Source organism: Necator americanus, chromosome II, assembly GCF_031761385.1.
Source record: "Necator americanus strain Aroian chromosome II, whole genome shotgun sequence".
Classification (NCBI taxonomy): Eukaryota; Metazoa; Nematoda; class Chromadorea; order Rhabditida; family Ancylostomatidae; genus Necator; species Necator americanus.
This window is the reverse complement of record NC_087372.1, coordinates 16,087,625-16,109,680: the sequence shown is the minus strand read 5'-3', so window position 1 is coordinate 16,109,680 and position 22,056 is coordinate 16,087,625. Positions and strand designations below refer to the sequence as shown.

Here is a 22,056-nt window from a genome sequence, read left to right as displayed (position 1 = left end):
CAGTCTTCAGCTTATTAATCTGAACAATCGCCAAAATCTCTGCAACGGTGTTCTTCTACTTCCCTTCTTCTGTCAAAACTCAATGGAATAAAGAGAAGAACTGAAACGAAATTATTTCATTTGCTAGTCCCAGCAGCAGTTTTGACACAATCGTCATGCTTTATTACTTATTTAAATTAATCAATTACATGTTTGCTGTTTTTTTTCGTCGGGGTGCTTCGTTTTTAAACACAGCTCCGCCTTATTTATAGCCTGCAGCAGAAGTTCGCTCAGGATTCATCCATTCGACGCTGTTCCACGCCTTTTGAGATTTGACGTTTCACCTGAATTACTTGTAGGCGTAGAATTCGACAATACTCAGCAGTTCAGCGTGACAAAACGAGGAGTTGTTGCCAAGATTCTATGCTTCCTATGAAGATTCAACGTGTCAGGTTATTTTTTCACGGTATGTAACCATCGGTAGTAGTTGTTGTATTATTACACTGCCAAAGCCACCGTAAAAAAAATCTAACACTACTGGAGAATTAGGTCCTTATGAGGGAGAGGATATAATTGCAATTTATTGCTATCTTACATGGGGAGACTTTATTTTGAGATAAAATAAAGCCTCCCAATGTATTACTGACTTCAGAGAAGATGTTGGGATTGGTTCATAACTTGCGGACATAGACATGCTATGTAAGTATCCACAACCCGAAGGACAACTTGCCATAACAAGTAGTGAAGGTTTTTCTCTCCTTCGGTGTCTTCATTTCCGGCCGAAATTAGCATTTGGGTGAATTTTCAATGTTGGCTTCTCTTCAGTAGTTATTAAGATTTTTCATGGTTGCGCAGATCACTGGATTTTGTTTCTTGTTTTTGCATAACATGGAGAAGAGCTGATTTTTCATCCCTAGCAATATTGACATAAGTAATGAGATACGAATTCTCACGGTACTATAATTGGAACTGTGATTGTGGTGTTCAGAATTCCTTTTTATCTGAAAATTGTTCGAAATCAAAACAATCGTCAGTGAGAAAAGTGTTCAGAATGTACTGACCACACAACAACTTTCCATACTCTCTTTTCATACGGGAGTCCTATCAGCCTGAATTCCTATTAAAGGGTGGGTTCTCTTGAAATATTGCACTATGGAGCTCTGAGTTTGTGTCTCAAAATCAGTTCACCATCAAAGTGGTTCTTGCTCTGCTAAGGTTAGTAATGTGCATAGTTCAAATGTTTTCGTGTCTTAAAACCTCATACATACATACTCCCGTCTATGTTTTCTAGTGCATAGTGTGCCTACGAGGTATTTTACATGAAACCTTTATTAGCCTGAAGGTTCGGCTTTTTTGCCGTCTTCAGAGGCCTAAATACAGGTTGATTGTAATTCATGCCGTCCTTAGTTGCCAGTACATATGTACTTCTCTAGCGGTTTTGAGAATGTTACGAATCACTGTGCGTTTTCCTTCAGTCGATCTTTGGCATGCAATAAGATGTTCTTGTAACTTTTTTGCGATATCACTTTAATCTAATAATGCCATTTAAAGCATTTATTTACGTGTTGAGGTAAGGGAGCCAGCCTTCATTTAGTATCTCGTGTGAGTTTTATGTGCTGGGATTGTTGGTTGAGTATTAGGAAACACTCATCCATTTCAGACTGTATTGATGCTGTGATGCAACAGTCATCGATGTGTCTCCAGGGCTCTGCTGGATTATTTCAATCGACCTTTATTTAGGCCTCCGAAAACGGCGAAAAATCCGAAACGTCAGATGATTTTAGGTTCCATCTCGTAGGTACACTATCAGAAAACAATGTGCTCACTATTAGATTTTGCCTGAGTTCATCGCCAAAGTATAACAACAAATCATAAGAAAAAGTTTGGCCTTATTTGAAACTTTCCTTTTTCTGCAGTTTGACGATCGCGTATGTCAAGCAAGAGCTAACATCGCTAACAATCTTCACTACAGCTGACATTTCAGCGTCGTTGTCTTCGTGAGAACCGAGAAAGTCAGAATATTTGCAAAGCTGATGTTTCGGCAAATTGCCTTTTCAAAGTTTGAAATGGGCATTTCACAATCTAAACGGCCAAACTTTTTCCAAGCATTGACCTAGCGAACGCACTAAATGCACACCTTGGATTGGAGAAGTCTAGCAGTGACTGCTGATTGATCGATAGAGAGCGACGAGAGACGAGAGCGAATATCTCATTCAAATTGGAAAACCGTCTGAGACGGAATCAGGATACGAGCTCTCACGTGACCGAAGGGTTTTTGGTAATTCATTTTAGGGCTTTTGGTGTGAATCCATACTGCCTCCAGCGATTTTGGAGCCCGCGTTTTAGATTTGTGCGCAAAGATTTCAACTCTGCTCTCAAAATTGCCTTTGTCGTGATTTTGTTTCCTATGGATGACGAAAGGTGTAGAGTCTCGTGACTTACATATTGTTTCCGCTCACACGCTCTTTGATACAAATGCATAGTGGTCGCGCCGTTTCACCAACATATTCACGGTTCGTGCAGGAGGTCACATAGATTACATGCTAATTACAATTACAAGCAATCTCCTGGCCTACCTGTGGGGAAAATAATAAAGTTTGGTGTTGTACAGATGGTGCTGTACAGTGTGATTCCGGACCAACTGAGCGATCGTTGTTGATAGTATATCACTATTAGATGAATTATTATTATTTGGTAGATTAGATATTAGAACAGATACTATTATTATTACTATTAGATATACTGTGGCCACGTATACAAGTCTGATTGCTACCTGGTCCTGCTGTAACTAACGCAATCAGGAGTTCGAGTGTATGCATTGGGAACGTACGAGCTATATAGCCTGCACTGTTATATGACGAAAGATTCCCATACATTGCAAAAAGGTGCTGTCGTCCAGCACATCGCCAAAGCCCACAACATGAAAGGTCAACTGCCTGTAGGGAGCATGGGATGTTTGGCAACAACCATTCGTTTCGTCACGCTGAGCCGCCGAACGCTGTCGAATGAACTGCAAGAAACCGCCATGTCTAGAGTTCTGCGATCTCTCTGTGTGCCTTTTGTTGCAGTGCAGGAAACACGCATGAGGGATCGGCCCGTCATCAGCATCGAAAATTACACCATATACTGCGGCGATGCTGATGAGAACAAAGTAGGTGGCTGCGCGATAGCTGTGAGGAACGATTACAAGAACCTGGTGGAGGAATTTGGCTCAATATCGTCTAGATGCGCCTTTCTACGACTGCGGGATCGCAGAGGACGAAAAAACTGGATCGTAAGTGCTCACGCACCTACGGAAACCGCTGAGGACAACAGTAAGGACGCCTTCTACGATGAAATGAATGCGTTGATGTCTAAATTACATTGGTCATTGTCGGAAACAACGCAAATGCGAAGATCGGATTTGAACAGCAATCCAATGTGCTAGGAAAATTGTATTATCCATAGGGCGCAAGTCGGACAATGGTGACCGTCTGGTCGACTTGTGCGAACAGACGGGCCTCATCATCGCTTCCACGTTTAAGAGGAATCATCGACGCCATCAGCTCACTTGGCAGGAGTCAACTCTTTTAACGCCATCAGCAAGAAAAGCAGCGGAAGATGAAGACCTTTAAACTTCAGCTCGACTACGTTCTGACGATGAACATCCCTCAGTCGGATATCCGAAAATCCAGAGCTGTTTGGGACGTTGCTTCTGACTCTGACCACCGTCAAGTTCTTTCGGGCATTGAGTTACGGCTCCACAAGAGGAACCGAAGAGTACCTCCCCAACCGAAAATCGACAAGGCAGGTGTGAAAGACGGAAAATGCAGAACGAATTTCCGCGTGTGTCTATTCATGTTGAAATACGGGCTAGGAAGAAGCTTCGACGCGGATTCCTTCACGAAGTGCACCCAGGACGCTGCAAGGGAAACGCTAACTGTTCAAATGCCGCGGAAGAATTTTGCCTTCGCATCTGCGGAGACAAGATTCACGTACAATTCTGTATGTGTCGCACTAGCGATTTCAACCAAGAAAGCGTCTTAGGGGAAGTTGCGTCTTCAACTGCAACAAGACTGCGAAAGGAACCCGAGAAAAGCCTTTACTCTGCTAAGGCAGTACAGGAGCAAGATGAGGAGGTGTTCGCCTGTCCTGAACACTGCCAACGGAGTCACTGTCGGGGAGGCAACCGTGCCCATTTGGAGGGAGCACTTTGACACTTTAATGAACCGACCAGCGCCGTGAGTCCGTGAACTCGTGCATGCCGAAAAACAGACGTACATCACAGTCAGCGAAGAACCATTTACATAGTCAGAGGTTCTAGTCTGTATTCAAAAAATGAAGAATGGAAAATCTGGCGGAGACGACCGACTAGCGCAGAAATGCTGGAATATCTCCTTCTGTCTGGGGTTCGCGAAATTACAAAGAACATCCTCTCAAACGAAGCTATCATAATTCCCCTCCAGAAGAAGTTATCCGTCACGGACCCCAGGAATTATCGAAGAATCTCTTTGCTGCGTGTTATGTACAAGGTATTGGAGCGCATTATCCTGGACCGACTCATTAAACATCGCGAAGAAACAACGCGCGACGAGCAAGCTGGCTTTCGTCCTGGCCGATCTACGATTGACCAGGTGTTCATCGTCAGGAGAGTGATCGAAATCTGGCAGCGGTATTCGAAGCCAATGCAACTAGCGTTTCTGGACTTTGAAGCCGCGTTCGACTCTCCTCACCGAGGCCGTCTTCTCAACGCGCTGAGCGAGAGTACCAGGAAAGTTCGTTCGCTTGCTTGATGACATGAATCAACGAACAACTGCTGCTGTTCGAACACCAGCCGGATGTACAACACCGTTTGAAGTGGTAACTGGAGTAAGACAAGGGGCAGTGGCGGGACCCTTTCTGTTCCACTTTGCCGTCGGTGACGTAATGCAAAGAACAGCTGAGCGGTGTCCGATGTCGTTTTGGCCCCTCTGTACGCCCCTTAGTGGATCTTGAGTACGCCGACGATGTAGCAATATTCGCTACCACAGCGCGAAGTTACAAAGTGTCGGAATTGGCAGCAGCATGGGATGCGATTCCGTCCTGATAAATGCAAGCAGATGAGGGTCTCGAGGAGACCTTCAATGAGAATCAGGGTTAACGGAGCACCTATCCAACTCGTGGATGAGTTCTGTTATTTGGGCTGCATACTGATCGTCGAAAATTCTGTCAGACCACCGGAACGGAGTGTGGAGTTGCTTGCTAGGATTCCACGAGCCCTTGGACTGGCGGAAAGACATCACTAATGATTTTCAAGCACACGCACGTGGATACGGTGCGTCCACGCGGTTGGCGCGTTGCAACTGAAATCGTTTTGAATAATGTCGGCTCCTACGCCGTTTCTTGCGACAATCAAGGAGAGAGCTTTAGGTTGCGAGATCCGAAGCGGAACTACTCCTGATCTCGCGATTAACAACCCTATCCCTAGCTTTTCTCACTAATTCCCCCACCATATCAGATTCGTGACATGCTGCTCTAATCTTCCAGAGAGTGTTTACATGGCGACACTCCACACCTGTTCGCCATACATTGTCGTCGTTGTTTTAGAAAGTTCGCGAGCATCAACTACTAAAATTGGCCCATGCCAAGAAACCTTAGAGTGTAACCTACAATAAAGATTCCCTTGCAATATTTGGAAAAAGTTTGCAACGGATATATTGGCCTTTTTAGCTCACGATAAAAATACAACGACGTAGTTGAATATGATAAGAATATATTTTAATACAAAAGCAGAGTGCAGCCGAGCTAATCTGTTAACACTGTGTTAAGAGGGACCGAGGATCAATTGAGAATAAGATGAACCGAATGGTAGAAACTATGTAAAACTATGGTACATTCTCTTTTTAACTACTCACAATCCTAGAAAGAGATGAAGTCTTCAGTATTCACTATTACATATTTGCAGTTCACGAGAAGAAAACGATGACAATGATAATTCGAGTTGATCGGAAATTGTTTTTCTTGAATTCGCGGAAACTTTTGTTTCGTTATTTCGAAAACCACAATAACGCGGAGATTTAGGGAGGAATGAAACTGTGTCTGCATACACGAATCCTTGCTAACAAACAACGACGCTAAACGATTTGACACTTTTAAGACTGGACGCTCACAGAATAAAAATTTTAGTGCAGTAGTAGTTGATAATTGGTAAGGTTTTTGACTTCTGTAGGGTTTTCGGAGCTGCTTTCGCACCCTTAGCAACCTCAACGAAGAGATTCTCGACAGGCTCTTTTTTGTGGCGCAAATCCACTCAGAGTGAATACAACAAAATCATCCTGCGAAGTAAACGCAACAACCTAAATTTCTCAGTTCTTTATTATAATGGCAAAGTTTTACAGAACTGGGATTTTCTATGGTCTATTTAATTCCCAATACCACCCAAAGTGTTGAGGTAAGGTCATTTCTTCTACTCCTCATATTATCTACTGAAAAACACTGGTTCACCGCACATCTTTTGTTGTTACAGTGATATTTACATGATGGGATTGTTAATGACTTACTTGACTTAATCGGCGGGCTGATGTCATCGCCTGACGCGATTACCCGCATCTTCGCCGAGGTGTGCCGTCCTTGTACACAGCTCTGCCGAACCTTCTCGATCTTCTGCGAGAGCTTGCACAGAATCAATCCATTCGTCGCTATTCCATATTCTGCAAAACTTTACGTCTCGCCTGAACTGCCTATCCACGCCGAGTGTCCTCAGGTCCTCTTTCACCACCTCAGTCCAGAACTTCAGTCCAAAACCGTTTTCGGCCAGGTGGCTTCTTCCAGCTCGAACCCGACAAGCTCCTCAGAACTCGTTGAACAAGGCGATCTGCCGGTCTCTTTAATATATGATCAAAGAAGCAAAGACGATTACTTTAACCACTTTCGATGGAGGTACAAGATAATGATGTCTTCCACGTGTCATCCGCCGGTATACCACATCAATTTCTGCGTAAAGATCTTCATTGTGACATACCCTAAGCCAAAAGTAGCCATGTAGCCATCTAAGCAGCTTTCGTTCCGTGCAGTCAAGCCTCTCCATAATCGTTGATGGTGCTGCCCAAGTCTCCGATCCGTACATCATGATGAGGCGAATTGCGGATAGGTAGACTTGACTTCGTTGGTGATGGGGGTCGACCACAGGCATGTTGTTAAGGAGTTAAATGCAGAAGCAGCATTAGCGCATCTTTGCTGAACATCTCTCTCGTAGCTGCCATTGTTCTTCAGCGTACAGCCTAGGTAACAGAACTCATCGACGAGTTCTATCGGTTGTCCGTCCACCCTGATTCCCGTTAGAGGTCTCGAAGGGATCCACATCTACTTGCATTTATCGGGGCGTAGGCGTAGTCCATAGGCTGCAGCCAGCTTCGATACAAGGTTGACAACATGTTGAAGTTTCGTACTGCTTTCCGCGAATATAACAACATCGTCGGCGTACTCGAGGTCAGTGAAGGGGCACCCAGATGGTGCTAAGACAATGTCGGTAGGACACTGGTCGACTGTTCTTCGCATAATGTTGTCGATTGCGAAATTGAACAGGAAAGGTCCTGCCACTGCCCCTTGTCTTACTCCAGTTACCACTTCAAACGGTGTTGTACATCCGGCTGGTGTTCGAACAGCAGCAGTTGTTCGTTGATTCATGTCATCAAGACGAACTTTCCTGGTACTCCATCGGCGATCAGCGCGTTGACAAGACGGCCTCGGTGAGGAGAGTCGAACGCGGCTTCAAAGTCCAGAAACGCTAGTTGCATTGGCTTCGAATACCGCTGCCAGATTTCGATCACTCTCCTGACGATGAACACCTGGTCAATCGTAGATCGGCCAGGACGAAAGCCAGCTTGCTCGTCGCGCGTTGTTTCTTCGCGATGTTTAATGAGTCGGTCCAGGATAATGCGCTCCACTACCTTGTACATAACACGCAGCAAAGAGATTCCTCGATAATTCCTGGGGTCCGTGACGGATAACTTCTTGTGGAGGGGAATTATGATAGCGTGTCTCCACGAATCAGGTATCCTTTCGTCTATCCTTATTGAACGGATGATCTTTGTCATCTCACGAATCCCAGACGGAGGAAGATATTTTAGCATTTCTGCGCTAATCCCGTCGTCTCCGCCAGATTTTCCATTCTTCATTTTTTGAATACAGACCAGGACCTCCGACACGGTCGGTGGCTCCTCGTTAACCGAGTATGTCGGTCTATGAATGTGTTCGAGTTCAGGGGCTGACGGTGCTAGCCGGTTCAGCAAGGTCTTGAAGTGTTCCTTCCAAATTGGAAGGGTTGCTTCACCGACATCTACCCCATTGGCAGTGTTGAGGACAGGGGAAAATCTTTTCATTTTGCAGATTTATACTATACTGTTCTAGTAGAGCATAGGCTTTCCGCGGGTTCTTGTCCTCCCACGCCTTCTCAAACTCTATCGCTCTTGATGTCCGCTCGTTATCGCGGTCTTGTTGCAGTTGATGACGCACCTTCCTTCTAAGACGCTTTTCCTGGTTGAAGTCACCAGCGCTGCGCGCGACAAATACATGTGGATGTGGATTTTGTTTCCGCAGAAGCAAAGGCAAACTTCTTTCGCGGCAATAGAACCGGGAGCATTTCCCTTGCAGCATCTTGGATGCACTTTGTGAAGGAATCCGTATCGCTGAGCTTCTTCCTGGTCCGTACTCCAACATGAATAGACACACGTTGGCGGGATTTTGTTCTGCATTCATCATCTTTCAGACCTGCCATGTCGATTTTCAGTTGAAGAGGAACTCCTCGGTTTCTCTTGTGGAACCGTGTCTTGAAGCTGAGAAGAACTGGACGGTGGTCAGAGTCGAACGCGACGTCCCAAACAGCTCTAGATTTTCGGGTATCTGACTGAGAAATGTTCCTCGCCAGAACGTAGTCGAGCTGAAGTTTAAGAGTCCTGATCTTCCGCTTGCGCTGCTCTTCAGATGTTAAAAGGGTTGACCCCTGCCACGTGAGCTGATGACGTCGATGGTTCCTTTTAAACGTGGAAGCGATGATGAGGCCCGTCTCTTCGCACAAGTCGACCAGACGGTCACCGTTGTCTGACGTGCGCTCCGCTGCATAGTACCACTTTCCTAGCACATCGGATTGCTGTTCGAGTCCCATCTTCGCATTTGCGTCGATTCCGACAATGACCACCTGCTGGCTTGATATTTTAGACATCAACGCATTGAGTTCATCATAGGAGGCCTCCTTACTGTTGTCCTCAGCGATTTCCGTAGGTACGTGAGCACTTACGATCCAGAGTTTACGTCCTCTGCGATCCCGCAGTCGTAAAAAGGCGCATCTAGACGACGTTGAGCCAAATTTCTCCACCAGGTTCTTGTGATCGTTCCTCACAGCTATCGCGCAGCCACCTACTTTGTTCTCATCAGCATCGCCACAGTATATGGTGTAATATTCGATGCTGATGACGGACCGATGTCTCATGCGTGTTTCCTGCAGTGCAGGAAAAGGCACACAGAGATATCGCAGAAGTCTGGATGGAGCGGCTTGTTGGAGTTCACTCGATAGTGTTCGACAGTTCAGCGTGACGAAACGAATGGTTGTTGCCAAAGATTCCATGCTCCCTTCAGGCAGTTGACCTTTCAGGTTATGGGCTTCGGCAGTGTGCTGGACAACAGCACCTTTTTGCAATGTATGGGAAGCTTTCGCCATATAACAGTGCAGGTTATATAGCTCGTACGTTCCCTATGCGTACACTCGAACGCCTTGTTGCGTTCAGTTAAAGCAGGGCCACCACGTGCAGGTAGCAATCAGACTCGAATACACGGCCCCCGATGTTAATAAAGCATTGTTAATAGTTCAAAAAAGTGTGAAAGTTCAAAATACCCGAAACAAGCAGTTCTATCGAAATGTTATGATGGTCACTTTGGTAAACGACAACCAGTACTTCTAATATACAAAATTCGCTACGTAATTATTCACTTTGGTCAAAACTGCTGGAGAAGTCATGCAACAAAAAGCGAGCATACTGCTTCAGAAGATCCGAGATTTTTGACAGTTTTCAAGTCTCCGTGCTGACGTTCCTAATCAGGGCTAATATGGAGCAAGCCAGCGAACTTTCGCGCTACGACAAGTTCTCACTAAGCAAGTGCAATTCAATTACTGAAGTAAATTGTAACGTTTGTGTGGTTACGTCAGAGATCTGTGGTCGAGCTCCATCGTAGATGTTATCTCCTCGCGGATATTTGAAAACATCAATTAATCTCGTCACGAGAAATGAGCTGCAATTCTAATTTCGACCTGTCAGTTCACCTCGAAGATCTTCACTAATACATTTCTTTTTCCTTTCCTTTCGCTAGGATATATTTCAGTTTGAATTTTCTAAATTCAATTCTCTCTCCTCAATTCTTTTTCAATCCTCTCATTCTCTACCTCACCTTCTTTTCTTGATATTTTTACCACTATATAAGATGCGATGAAATCGACTAAGTAAGAGATTTTGATCTGAGAAAGCCGTCTTAATATGGAATTTGAGGACGTCACGCATGGAGTCCTTTGTAACAAGGATTACGAGTTCTCCCTTGCCTCGTTATTGCTTCCTGTTTTTGACAACTCTCAGTCGTCCGCTATTATTTGTAGATACTTATTCTACTAATTTAGTCACTAATTTTCCAACCAGTCGCAAAGAACTTATTCCAAATGCGTATACGAAGTCCGAAACTGTATAATAGAAAAAGAGGTTTCCACTAAACCCTTTCCGCTGTCATTTTCGGAGTTGAATTTCTAGTAGTAGGTCGTTTGTTTTTCTTTCAAGGTATTGCCTTGGTCACTTGAGTGTGAACAAACGCACACGAATGGGTGTTAGCGCAACTACATGCGCTAGAGCTCAAAGAACAAGGCTGAAGATGATCAGAGGATCTGAGTTATTATCACCAAGCACGAAAAAAGATTTTGCCATTTGAATATACTAATCTTTGACATGAGAATCCACATCTTCGCAGGCGTAGAATTGAGTAAACCTTACCTTACTTTAGAGAACTCTAAAAAAATTCTAAAGTAAACCTTACCTTAGAGAATTCTAAAAAAAATCAAAAGATGAAAGGTTGTGGAAGGGGTCCGTTTTATGTGACTAAGAAGAAGAAAAATCATCCTTATATTCTTCCGACAGCGCAGTCTGTCATATTGAAACAAATCATTTGTTGAAGTATCCACTGATGTGGGGGATAATTACTGGTGTTTTCTTGGCGAATGACAGTGCACTTAGTGCAAGTTCCTTTTCTAGAGCCAGCAAAGTCAGGGTATATCTCGAAGATTTTTCATTTATTTAGTTGTTTGTATCTGTGGTCACTGAGGCCTAAGTTCTTCAACATTTGAATACGAGTTCCGCAACCGGTTACGGACGGAACAAGAAGCCAAATAAAGAACTCGCGGTGGCTAAATGCAGTCGAACAATTGGAAACGACATTTCTTAAAGATATTCAAAGTGCTTGGTCTTTATTCGACTGTAGCGGTTCGACTTTATGTCCAACTAGATACGGATCAAGCAATATCAGGAGCATTAGATTGCACTTATTCTGCTGTAAAAACTACTGTTTTGATTAAAGTTGCAGAAAGAACTAAACCTCGATTTGGAGAAGATACCTATTACGCCTCCGAAACTACTCAGGCTTCTGTTCCCATCAGTAGAGATTGCGTGACGTCACTCTTCACGCATCACGCCATCACCAGCACAATTAGTTCGTGATCTAAAATTCTGGAATCTGTCGGATTATTTTTCGAGTGATTTCGCTCAAAATCAACCAAACGCGTCCATGGCTAGAAGCAAATCTTAGGCGTAGGAGCGATTAGAGCAGGAAATTGAAACGATGACGCTTAAGTTCGTACGCTCACGATTACGCGACTGGTTTTCTTACGCTTCTGTAAATGTGCAAGGATGTACTTGCTTGATTGCTTACTCAAATGCTAGTCTATACACATTTAGCCACCTGAGCGGCGTAACCGGTGCAGCGTAGCACTTCTTCCCTACCAGGTGCTCTTTTTTGCTCCAAACCAGAAGTGTAGGAAACTGTTTCAAGACAAGAACCGTGCTTTTAGTCTCTGGTGCCCCAAGTTTTTTTTCGTATTATCCGAGACTTTTTGTATGTCTTAGTGACCGAAGCTAAGCCCTCCTGTATGGTTTCCTCTGTTACCTGCATTTTCTCACTTTCCATTTTTCTATGCTTGAGTGGAAATCCGCGAATAAACAAGCTCAGTGACATTTCGCTGTTCATGCGTTTTGCTCACTGAACCATAACTAATGAACAATTTCCTGCCGTTTCATTTTGATTAGTTTTTTTGTTCGGCAAAAGCTTTCCTAATATTTTGCTAAGTTTTAATCTAAAACTTTTGAGTTTTCTCGATCATGTGTGTTTCGAAATTTTTGTACCAGTGTGCAAATAAGTTGTTAGGGAACAGATGAGCGTAGAGTGTCTAGTTGAGAAGAAGCGAAAATTACCAATGTTTTGTTTGTCAACATGTGGTGCACTCACATTCACAACGTCTGTGTAGTTGTGGCATAGTTGGTAAGAGGCTCGGCTGTGACTACATGACCAATGTAGCGAAACCGTCTCAGGCAACCTTTTATTCTCCCTCCCCAAGGTCAAACGGTGTTTGACTGGTCCGGGAGGATAAAAACGAAGTGACATATCAGCTCGGTTTGCAGGTAACCATTCATTGTAAGGCTCCACACACTTTTATAAATCTCAAACGATCCTGAGTTCAAGTTTAATGAGCAACCTCATAGTTATTGATCAACTCCTTGCACTTCATTCTTTACTTTTTCTGTTTTGAAAATATTTCCTTTTTCTAAATTTTACCCATTTTCTTTTTACTCACTGCGTTGTTTATTTACTACGCCTGATCTCCTCCATTTCGGAATACTTTCAAGCAGTCTGCTTTGATTTGCTTTCGAGGACAACGATGCTCTCCGCCACCGGCCGCCTAAATTCTTTGCGTATAAATCAACTATTTCTCCCAAAACAAAGATGTTGTTGTGATCATACCAAGAGCACATTTGATTGATTAGTCGCATATTTTTGTTTGTGATGAAACAAAACCACAAAAATAAAAAACTAGCAGCAAATTACATACCAACCGTATGAGATAGTGACGGACATTCATCTCTTAAATCGACATTAACGTGCCGAACTGCTGCACTTCGTGTGCTTCATGGACCGGCAGGTGAGGAAGTCCTTCTCTTTCGGACAGCCGATGACATTTCTCGCGACGGAGAGTGCAGTGGAGTAAAGATGTCGTAAGTTTCGCGCGAGTTCCACGACACCAAACTAAAGCATTGATAGTTGCTGAACGCTACACATGCGTATGCAGTAAGCAAATGTATCCAACTTCATTTATCAATTTTTCCGATGACTAAGCATAACGACTTGTCACCGGAATTAGTTAGTAGTAGGGAAAGTTTTGGAGCTGTGGAACCAGTGGATCTGTGTGAGTTGAAATCAATCAGTGTTCAACTTGCAGCAATACATTAAGTTAGTGTATTCCTTATTGTGGTGCTACAAGATCCAGCATGGTGCACGTAAATTGAGAGCACATCTGTAAATTGGCATTGATTCTGCATGTTCACTCTCACCGCCCTACGAGGATAGGACAAAAAAGAGTGATGACTCGAATGATCACAAGCAACATTTCGTTTAGACTATTCATTCTGGCGTTTAATTGAACTTGATTCCTAGGATTATTAAGGGGCACTCCGCACGAGTCTCCTCTGTCATTCGAATCGTAAGATTGTCATTTGTTATTTATCATTGTTACTTTACGGTTCTCAACCCATCACCCTTTCATTTACTATATGCATCGTACCTTATGGAAATCAGGACATCTAACATGTGAACCAACGAGTAAAAATTTCCTTGGCTATCAGCCATAGGTTAGTGTTTTTAGTAGTAAATGCAACTGAAGATCTTTTAATTCGCTACTTCTTCTCGTCTTTTTTGAAAGAGTATTCCCAGCTTTAGTGCGACACTTTATGAATTGTTTCAACGCTTTCAGACAATGTCACATTTCTAACAACGCTTCATCCTCTTCTTTTCAACCAAATTTTACATGAGGAGTCCCGAAAATTTGTTTCAGCTGATTACGGGTTCTATCATATCATCGGTCATATTAGGTTGTGAATAAGTCGTGAGCGTTTTTTTTTTCTAAAACGGAAAATGCAAATTTAAAGAGTTAGAAATACTAGGAAATTTTAAAAAAACCTCTCTAAAATATTTTATGTCAGTCAAATGACAATTTTCCATTCTACGAAAGTCTCTTCAACTAATATTTTAATTTTATTAATTCTTGTTTTCTTAGAACATCAAAGTGGAGGGTCAGTTGAACAAAATGAAGCATTTTTGACGCCAGTTGCTTTGTTTTTAGCATTTAGTCAAGACAATAAGGGGACTAAAATAAGCTTACAGCTGTGTATTGAGAAGGAGCAATGCTAGAAAACACCACTTCTTCACTTAAACGCATTAAATTTAGGAATTTTGACTTTTTCGAAAACGGATCATAGACCAGTCGAGTCAACTGCCGCAGGTTGTTGGAAAACTCACTAATTCCTACCTTCTTTGAAAAATAGAAACCATGACAATTAAGTCGAAATCAAGCTCTCTAGTGTTGTTCTTCGCTTTCTTTTAACAATTTCCCACCACTGTCCAACATTTTTCTGTGCTGCTCTTTGGTTTTTTTGTTTGCGCTTTTTTTTTCATATTTTTCCGAGTGTTTTTCGTCCTTTCCTTTTCTGTATTTTTCAAATGCCTTTTAATGGTCACAAGCAGCTTCAGGGGCTTTTTTACCTCGTCTGGTTGCAAGAAACTGAATGTGTCAAAAATGCTTCGTTCTGTCATCGAGACACTGTATTAAAAAAAATGAAAAGAGTGAGTGAAATTAAACAAGAAAAATAAGATTTTGTTACAGAGCTGTCAATCGCGGATAAAATGGGTAATACCGATTAAGGGAAGGTACGAAAATTTCTAGTTTGTTTACCGCAGTTTAACTAAGCTTTGATCTACTAAGCTTTAATCTCTCTCAACAACTTACTATTTGTTCTTGTTATTCATGGAAAAATAGAGAACAAAATGGTTGCGCTTGATAAACCCCTGTGCGACGCTCCTTCAGGCTCGATTTCAATTCAAAATCGTTTTAGATTAGTTGAAGCCTACAATGCAGCATTCACAAAGACGTGCGTGGGCCAACCACTGATTCGGGTCAGTATCCCAATATTCTATGACAATATCAATTTGCTCCAGATGATGAAAAACTTGGTAGGACAAGACCTGCTCTGTCTGTTATTAGCTCAGAAATGCAATTTTTGTTCAACATGTAATTTATTCGTTATTTTTAACACCTAAAGGCCTTACTTTCACCTCGCTACTATTGTATGCGCTCCTCTTTGTCAAGAAACGAGCCAGAATTTCTGATCAACAACAGCCTGGTCTAAATATCTATTTCTCAGATTGATCGTACATCCGACGGACGGTTGAACAAACAAACAGACAACACGGAGATACTGCCCCTTGGAACGTATTGAGTTGAACATCACGTCGTGAGCTTTCTTTTCCTGAAAGTTAAAAATACACATTGCTATAAAAAAAAGTATCGTCGTAAGCCGTTTACTAGAGATTGTCTCGGTCCTATTCATATTTAATATTTCCTTCGACTGTCATTTTATCTGATCATTAAGGCATCACCGCACGAATCTGAGGTGGTGCAGATTTCAGGTGGAGTATTCTTATAAGGGATAGTAGATTATGAAGAGAAGGGTGATTCCGTCCATTTCTTCCTAATTACCCTAAGAAACGGCCCGGAAGATGCGGCGCCGCACAAGGCTGGCGCGTTCCGGTCGAACTCCCTGTAGAAAATAGTGCGCCAGAAGGCCCGAAGCCGTATCTTCCGGACCGTTTTTTACGGCAATTAGGAACAAATGGACGGAATCACCCCCCTCTCCATAGTCTCCCATCCCGTATACGAATACTCCACCTGAAATCTGCACCACCTCAGATTCGTGGGGTGATGCCTTAAAGTTGGATTACGTTTTTTCAACCCACCATTTACACGTCATCTTTTTTGCCACTACTCTCGCATTTTGTAATACCATAATTATTTTATCTACCTTTTTAAAGTCTGCTCCTTTAAAAACGGCTTATTATTATATAATCCTTTATTTTAAAAATGAGGCCTTGATTAAATTTTGAGCTGGATCTGTGTGTGCATTGTGGGCAGACTTGAATCCATCAAACAACAACTGTTCGAATTCCCTGCTTTTCCTAATTTCCTATAAACATACAATTATTTCCTATCTACGGTATTTGGTGCAACTGTTTTATATTATGTCTCCATACGTAAACGAACGATGCTCACACAGAGGCAGTAGCAAAGAAAGCGTGCTCGCACAATTTTCTTCCCACAATTTTACACCTTATTGATGAAAGACGTTTAGATAGATAATTTGCTGCTACTGTTTTGCACCTGATTAGGCGTTGATAGACACCGATGGGCGGAGCATAAGACAGACGCTGTGTAACGGCCTGCTGATGCTGTAACTGCTACGTAGCACAATGAACGATCGCAGTAGAGGTCTAAGGATAAGAAGACGCGGGAACTGTTGGTAGCTATCCCTGTCATCCTCATATTTTCACAGTCGTTGTTCTGCTGTTCTAACCGTTGAAACATATGGAATTTAATCCCATCTGGACGCATGTAAAGATCTGTTGATACTGGACCGTTAATGATTTCAAACAGCCCTAAGCCAACTAAGGTTTTCATCCCTTCACAACTGCCGAGAGGATGGAAACACCGACTTGATACATGGTTTGAACCCAGCAAGTCCATGAATGTACTCGTCTATTATAAACCTATACGAATATGAATCGAAGTAGATTAGATTGACCCACATATCATACCAAGATAAGAGGAAGAAGGAAACGAAGATAGCGGCAAATAATTCTTAGCGTTACAATCACCTTCTGCTTTAAGACAACGGCAACAATCGAATCGTGAGAAATAAGTAAGATTAGTTAAATCAGCACTTAATGATGGTGATTTAACTGAGCTACTAGCGGCTTTGGCTTGACTCTTCCTACTCTCAGTATAGATAAAATAGAGGTAAATATTACCAATTATCTCGTTCCACTGATATTTCAATGTTATTTCCAAATTAGATAGGATTTTAATTTGAAAATTAATTATTATTCCCCGGATAAAGTGCACTACAGCAAAGGATTCGCTAATGCCTAAATATTTTGTTTTCTTCAAGCAAATTTCGTCAGTGTTTTACCGCATTTTATTTTCTTTGGGTAGTATAGCGTAGTCGGGAAAAGGTCCGCTGTGGTCACACGGTCAATGGTTCAAGATCGCCCTAGTACCAACAAAGCCTTTCATCTTTCATAAGTCGACAAATTGGTACCAAACTTGTTTGGAAGTATAAAAGCAATGACTTGTTACATCGGGTGGCTCCAAGTCATTGTATAGGCCAACGCACATTCCACAGGCTCAACGATCACGAATTAAAGTGAAAAACGCTGGGTCATCCCAAGTAGATTGACACGCCGACTTTGACTAGTGTCTTCTTGGGCACTGTATGGTCTTTATTCATTCATTCATTCATTGAACGATATCACAATGTTACACGGTTGATGGTTCGCGTCCATGTTTCTCCAAACTCTGACGTGTACGAGTCTCTCTGTTATCTCTGTTCTGCCAACCTGTCGCTTCCAAATCCATGGTCGACATTCAGTAATTATCTTCGTCCATTGGTTGCCTTCTGCATCACACATTTCTGTGGCCCAGGTTCTTTCGTGTTCATGTGATGGGGAGGAGGTTCCACAAAGCTGTCGCATAAAGTTTTGTATAAAGTCGACGTTTCTTGGGTAACTTCTGCTTGTGAAATATAAACGCAATCGGTTGAACGTGTTCCCACTTTAACAAATTCGTCTATTCAGCTTAGTTGTTAGATTCTCATCAAAAGATATTCATTGATCAAGATAAACGAAGTTGCTGCTGTAGAAGATGTATCAGTGAGAATCGGTTTTTTTTTCAGAATTGGTGATGACAACCGTCTCAGAGAGATTCATTCTCAATTTGACTTTTGTCCCTCAATTCCTGAAGCATATAGCGGCATTTCTGTATTTTGTGCATGAAGAGAACTCCGTCATCAGCGTACCTGAGATGATTTAAACGGCGCCCACTTGTGTGGGTTCCTCTGTTTCTCCAACCTGAGCTACGGAAGACGCTTTCCAAAACGGCACAGAAGGAGACAAAGGAGATAAGGTGCCCTTGTCGAACACCTCGTCTAGCGTGGATAGGTGGGCGTATGTTTCGAATTTTACAGCAACAGATGTATAGGTGTTCGACAGAAGACGAATTATCTTTGGATGCACTCCTTGTCATGGTACTGATGTCACAGAATCAAATGCTTTCGAGTAGTCAATGAAAGCTACGTACCGTGGAAAATTATACTCAAGGCTATTGCGACTTTTTCTGATGATTACTGATTACTTCCGAAATTTAGGATGAGCACGGACGTATGTCCGCCGCCAGAGCCCTCGTGGTGCGATTTACATAGAGAGCTCTGAATTTAAGGAATTTCTACACGCTCATCTTGGTTACAATGCCTATTCGTTGGAGGTGTCTGCGAGAGTCGTGTGTTGTAGGACAGACTTCTACTTGTGTTTTACAAGTCACGTTTCTGTCCTACGATAAAACGTGAACGTTTCTGAACAAAATTAAAAAAAAAAACCAAATTTCAAAATACCATTCATGTGTCATTACATGGCACTAAAATGAACAACATTATCATCGAACAACTCGTCATCTTTATCGACATATGTGCCAATAGTATGAAAAGCTCCTACTATCATCAGCAGCTGAATGGCTGAAGAAAGGGATTTGTTCCTCCGAATAGTGTAGCGGAACTCTTCATCACTATTATACTTTCAAATGTGGTTCAACTTGAACCAAATGTTGCATACCCAGGATCAATCAATCTGTGATTTTGTTGATGCTCAAATTTGTTTGGTTTGATTAAAATGCACATCGCTCTCATCAGGCGCGGCGACTCCACCCTCGATAGAATCATGCTGTATAATAACGAGCGCAGTCCGCCAAGTCTGTGTATGCGTGCGTATATGCGTATGTGCGTCGAGTTGCTGCACCGCCGCCAGAAGGCGCTGAGGGAACTCTACGGTAAGGAACTGGTTCGCAAAAATCAGCGCAGTTACTGGTGTAGCGGATTCGCGCAACTACTCCAAGCGAGTTTGTCAAAACGTAATTGAGATGTTGTGAACCGTTTCATATCTGTGACATCTGAATGTATTACAATTCTCCCCTGCGAACTCTCCCGCATCACTATTTCCTTGCAAGTTACACTTAGGTTGGTAATATCCTTTCTTCAGACGTTGAAAACACACATGCTTAAGTAGTAACTTTTAGTTCACGTAGTTTATCTTTATCAGTAAGATGGTGACATTCTTGTCAAATAGTGCTAGTACATCATTCTGTGCCAATTGTTGGAAAAAAAGGTGAACTTGCAATTTGAATAACGTTTTCAAATTGAAGCAGTACTGAAATAACACACGAGTAAAATCAAGTCATAAAGGCATCACTCCACGAATCTGAGGTTGTGCAAATTTCAGGTGGAGTATTCGTATACGGGATGGGAGACTATGGAGAGGGGGGTGATTCCGTCCATTTGTTCCTAATTGCCGTAAAAAACGGTCCGGAAGATACGGCTTCGGGCCTTCTGGCGCACTATTTTCTACAGGGAGTTCGACCGGAACGCGCCAGCCTTGTGCGGCGCCGCATCTTCCGGGCCGTTTCTTAGGGTAATTAGGAAGAAATGGACGGAATCACCCTTCTCTTCATAATCTACTATCCCTTATAAGAATACTCCACCTGAAATCTGCACCACCTCAGATTCGTGCGGTGATGTCTTTAACATTCTCCGAATGTGGTACTGACACCTTCAGAAAGAAGACTGTGAACTGTGAAATCTTCAATCATTGCTGGAAAAAGAACGAAAAAAAGCGTTGATAGGGAAAGATGAATTCAAATATATTGTGAAAATTCACGGAAAGTGCCACTGCTTTTATCTTTTATTGATCCCTGAAAATGAGCGAAGCGAACTCCACAAGAAGTCTTAAGCCCGGCATTAGTCAGTCATTCAGACTGCTCATGAAATAAGAGAGAAATCGTTCTCTTACCTTTTAACCTCTATAATTTTTTTGTACTGGATTCAGATACATATTCTATGACTCATCTCGGCTTGTTATGTTTAACTTTCGCTATGGTTTTCGGACTGACCTTCCGAAACTTACGCCACTGGCATTTTGAGGCAAATAGAACATTTCAGAGCTCTGAAAAAATCTCGTTTCCGCCTGTGTAATCTACAAGCTGAATCGAGCACTAGCTCAAAGCAACATGATTTCTCAAATTTGACAGGCTCAACCTGCCCACCTTCTTAATAATACTCTTCCCTATTCATTGCATTTGTGTGGAGGTCATTTGCACCATAAACGGTGACTCGGTTTGAGGTAGCACGCTAACGAACTGTAAGCGGTCAGTCAATGGTAATGGGCAAGCCTTCCTTTCTCTTGGAAATGCTCGGAAATCCAGAACAAATTCAGAATGCTTCTGAAGTTTTTAAGGTGTTTCCAGTCTCACATAGTCACTCTCGTACTCGCTACATTAGAATCACTGCCATTCCGTTTTTCACGCCGATCCTTTTCGAACGCCGAAGTTATACCTCATCTTCGCTTATTGCTTAAGTGTTATTTGATTCAAAAACTTGGATCTCGCCATTTTCCACCGATGTATGAAACTCAAACACTTGATTCGATACAACACGTGTTTCAAGGAACCTTGTTCTTTTTCTGTGAGGAGAAAGAATGTATCCTTCGGCAATGCACTCCCTTTCACGATCTGATTTCCCCTGGTATACTCATTAGTACGACATCAAATAGCTAAGTTAGCATAAAACGTCGCATTCCAGCTTTTTTGGGCCTTCAAAAAAACGTAAGTTTTGAGACGTCAGGCCGCGCACTATGATAAAACTTCAGCACCAACAGCATGTGACAGAACATTCCACTTCAGTAAAGGACGAACACTCACAGCTAGCCAAATCCCGCTCCTGCCTGTCTATCACGTGTCTCAGCGCTTCCTCAATACTCAATAGCCAGTTGTATAGCCACTGAAATGCAGTGGAGTTCTTAAGGATAAATCGAACGCAAACGTACTTGTTTTACTACTCCTTTTTTAAAATAATCCTGCCTACGCACATTTATCCACAATCTGAGCTCTTTTGATAGTATCAGCAAAAAGCGTGTTAAAGGCCTGCGATTTTTAAGATGTTCTCAGTATAACAAGGACAATAGAAATAAATGACTTGGGAAAAAAAGAAACGAAGCGGAATTATCACGGAATGCGGAACAGTTAAGACAGATAGCTAAAACTTTATCTTATCGTCTCCAGAACACACAAAAATGTTGCACAAAATATAATTAAACGCATCACCTCACGAATCTGGGGTGGTACGGATTTCCGGTGGAGTACTCGTATACAGGATGGTAGATTATGGAGAGGGGTGTGATTCCGTCCATTTCTTCCTAATTGTCGTAAAAAAAACGGTCCGAAAGATGGGGCGCTTCGAGTGTTCGCTTATTTCCTACAGTGAGTTCGATTGGAGGCTGGCGCGCTCCAATCGAACTCACTGTAGGAAATAAGCGAACGCTCGAAGCAGTATCTTCCGGGCCGTTTTCTACGCAATTAGGAAGAAATGAACGGAATCACCTTCTCTCAATAATCTACGATTCCGTATACGAATACTTCACCTGAAATCCGAACCACCTCAGATTCGTCGGGTGGTTCCTTTAAACGATAAGAAGATGAAGCGTCTAGCGTTAGTCAATCCGCTCGGTTGAGCCAAGTGGTTACTTCCTTGGGGAATCGCTCGAGCTTCATGCATATGAGGGTGGTACAAAGACTTACTACTCCTGTCGATGTATCAAATCAACAATTCTTATCCTCCGAGGACGCAAATGTGGCACATCTGTATCTGTATTTGTATTTGAAAGCACCTCTGG

The 22,056-nt window shown here is 42.6% G+C and overlaps 7 protein-coding genes across 10 annotated transcripts; 4 read left to right on the top strand and 3 right to left on the bottom strand.

Moving 5' to 3' along the window:
- Positions 1 to 2,833: 2,833 nt before the first annotated feature.
- Positions 2,834 to 3,406, top strand: RB195_018012 (uncharacterized protein; the record flags this gene model as incomplete). 2 transcript variants are annotated; one of them, XM_064185245.1, is made up of 1 exon in its annotated part: positions 2,834 to 3,406. In XM_064185245.1, the coding sequence occupies one exon, from the start codon at positions 2,834 to 2,836 to the stop codon at positions 3,404 to 3,406; it is 573 nt and encodes a 190-aa protein (XP_064041125.1). The 2 variants fall into 2 exon arrangements, with proteins under 2 accessions (XP_064041125.1, XP_064041126.1); XM_064185244.1 differs by having other exon boundaries at positions 2,900 to 3,406.
- Positions 3,407 to 3,579: 173 nt separating this feature from the next.
- Positions 3,580 to 4,005, top strand: RB195_018011 (uncharacterized protein; the record flags this gene model as incomplete). Its single annotated transcript, XM_064185243.1, has 1 exon — positions 3,580 to 4,005. One exon carries the CDS (start codon positions 3,580 to 3,582, stop codon positions 4,003 to 4,005), a length of 426 nt encoding a protein of 141 aa, XP_064041124.1.
- On the top strand, positions 3,786 to 4,175 carry RB195_018010 (uncharacterized protein; the record flags this gene model as incomplete). The annotated part of the gene is made up of 1 exon (XM_064185242.1): positions 3,786 to 4,175. The coding sequence occupies one exon, from the start codon at positions 3,786 to 3,788 to the stop codon at positions 4,173 to 4,175; it is 390 nt and encodes a 129-aa protein (XP_064041123.1).
- A 165-nt stretch (positions 4,176 to 4,340) lies between these two features.
- Positions 4,341 to 4,751, top strand: RB195_018009 (uncharacterized protein; the record flags this gene model as incomplete). Its single annotated transcript, XM_064185241.1, has 1 exon — positions 4,341 to 4,751. The coding sequence occupies one exon, from the start codon at positions 4,341 to 4,343 to the stop codon at positions 4,749 to 4,751; it is 411 nt and encodes a 136-aa protein (XP_064041122.1).
- A 1,769-nt stretch (positions 4,752 to 6,520) lies between these two features.
- Positions 6,521 to 7,129, bottom strand: RB195_018008 (uncharacterized protein; the record flags this gene model as incomplete). Of its 2 annotated transcripts, XM_064185240.1 has the most annotated exons (3): positions 6,521 to 6,647; positions 6,742 to 6,821; positions 6,959 to 7,129. In XM_064185240.1, 3 exons carry the CDS (start codon positions 7,127 to 7,129, stop codon positions 6,521 to 6,523), a joined length of 378 nt encoding a protein of 125 aa, XP_064041120.1. The 2 variants fall into 2 exon arrangements, with proteins under 2 accessions (XP_064041120.1, XP_064041121.1); XM_064185239.1 differs by lacking the exons at positions 6,521 to 6,647; positions 6,742 to 6,821 and having other exon boundaries at positions 6,824 to 7,129.
- Positions 7,130 to 7,299: 170 nt separating this feature from the next.
- RB195_018006 (uncharacterized protein) lies at positions 7,300 to 9,652 on the bottom strand (the record flags this gene model as incomplete). 2 transcript variants are annotated; one of them, XM_064185237.1, is made up of 4 exons in its annotated part: positions 7,300 to 7,681; positions 7,747 to 8,275; positions 8,334 to 8,491; positions 8,550 to 9,652. In XM_064185237.1, 4 exons carry the CDS (start codon positions 9,650 to 9,652, stop codon positions 7,300 to 7,302), a joined length of 2,172 nt encoding a protein of 723 aa, XP_064041117.1. The 2 variants fall into 2 exon arrangements, with proteins under 2 accessions (XP_064041117.1, XP_064041118.1); XM_064185236.1 differs by lacking the exons at positions 7,300 to 7,681; positions 7,747 to 8,275 and having other exon boundaries at positions 8,483 to 9,652.
- Positions 7,620 to 8,318, bottom strand: RB195_018007 (uncharacterized protein; the record flags this gene model as incomplete). Its single annotated transcript, XM_064185238.1, has 1 exon — positions 7,620 to 8,318. The coding sequence occupies one exon, from the start codon at positions 8,316 to 8,318 to the stop codon at positions 7,620 to 7,622; it is 699 nt and encodes a 232-aa protein (XP_064041119.1).
- Positions 9,653 to 22,056: the final 12,404 nt, after the last annotated feature.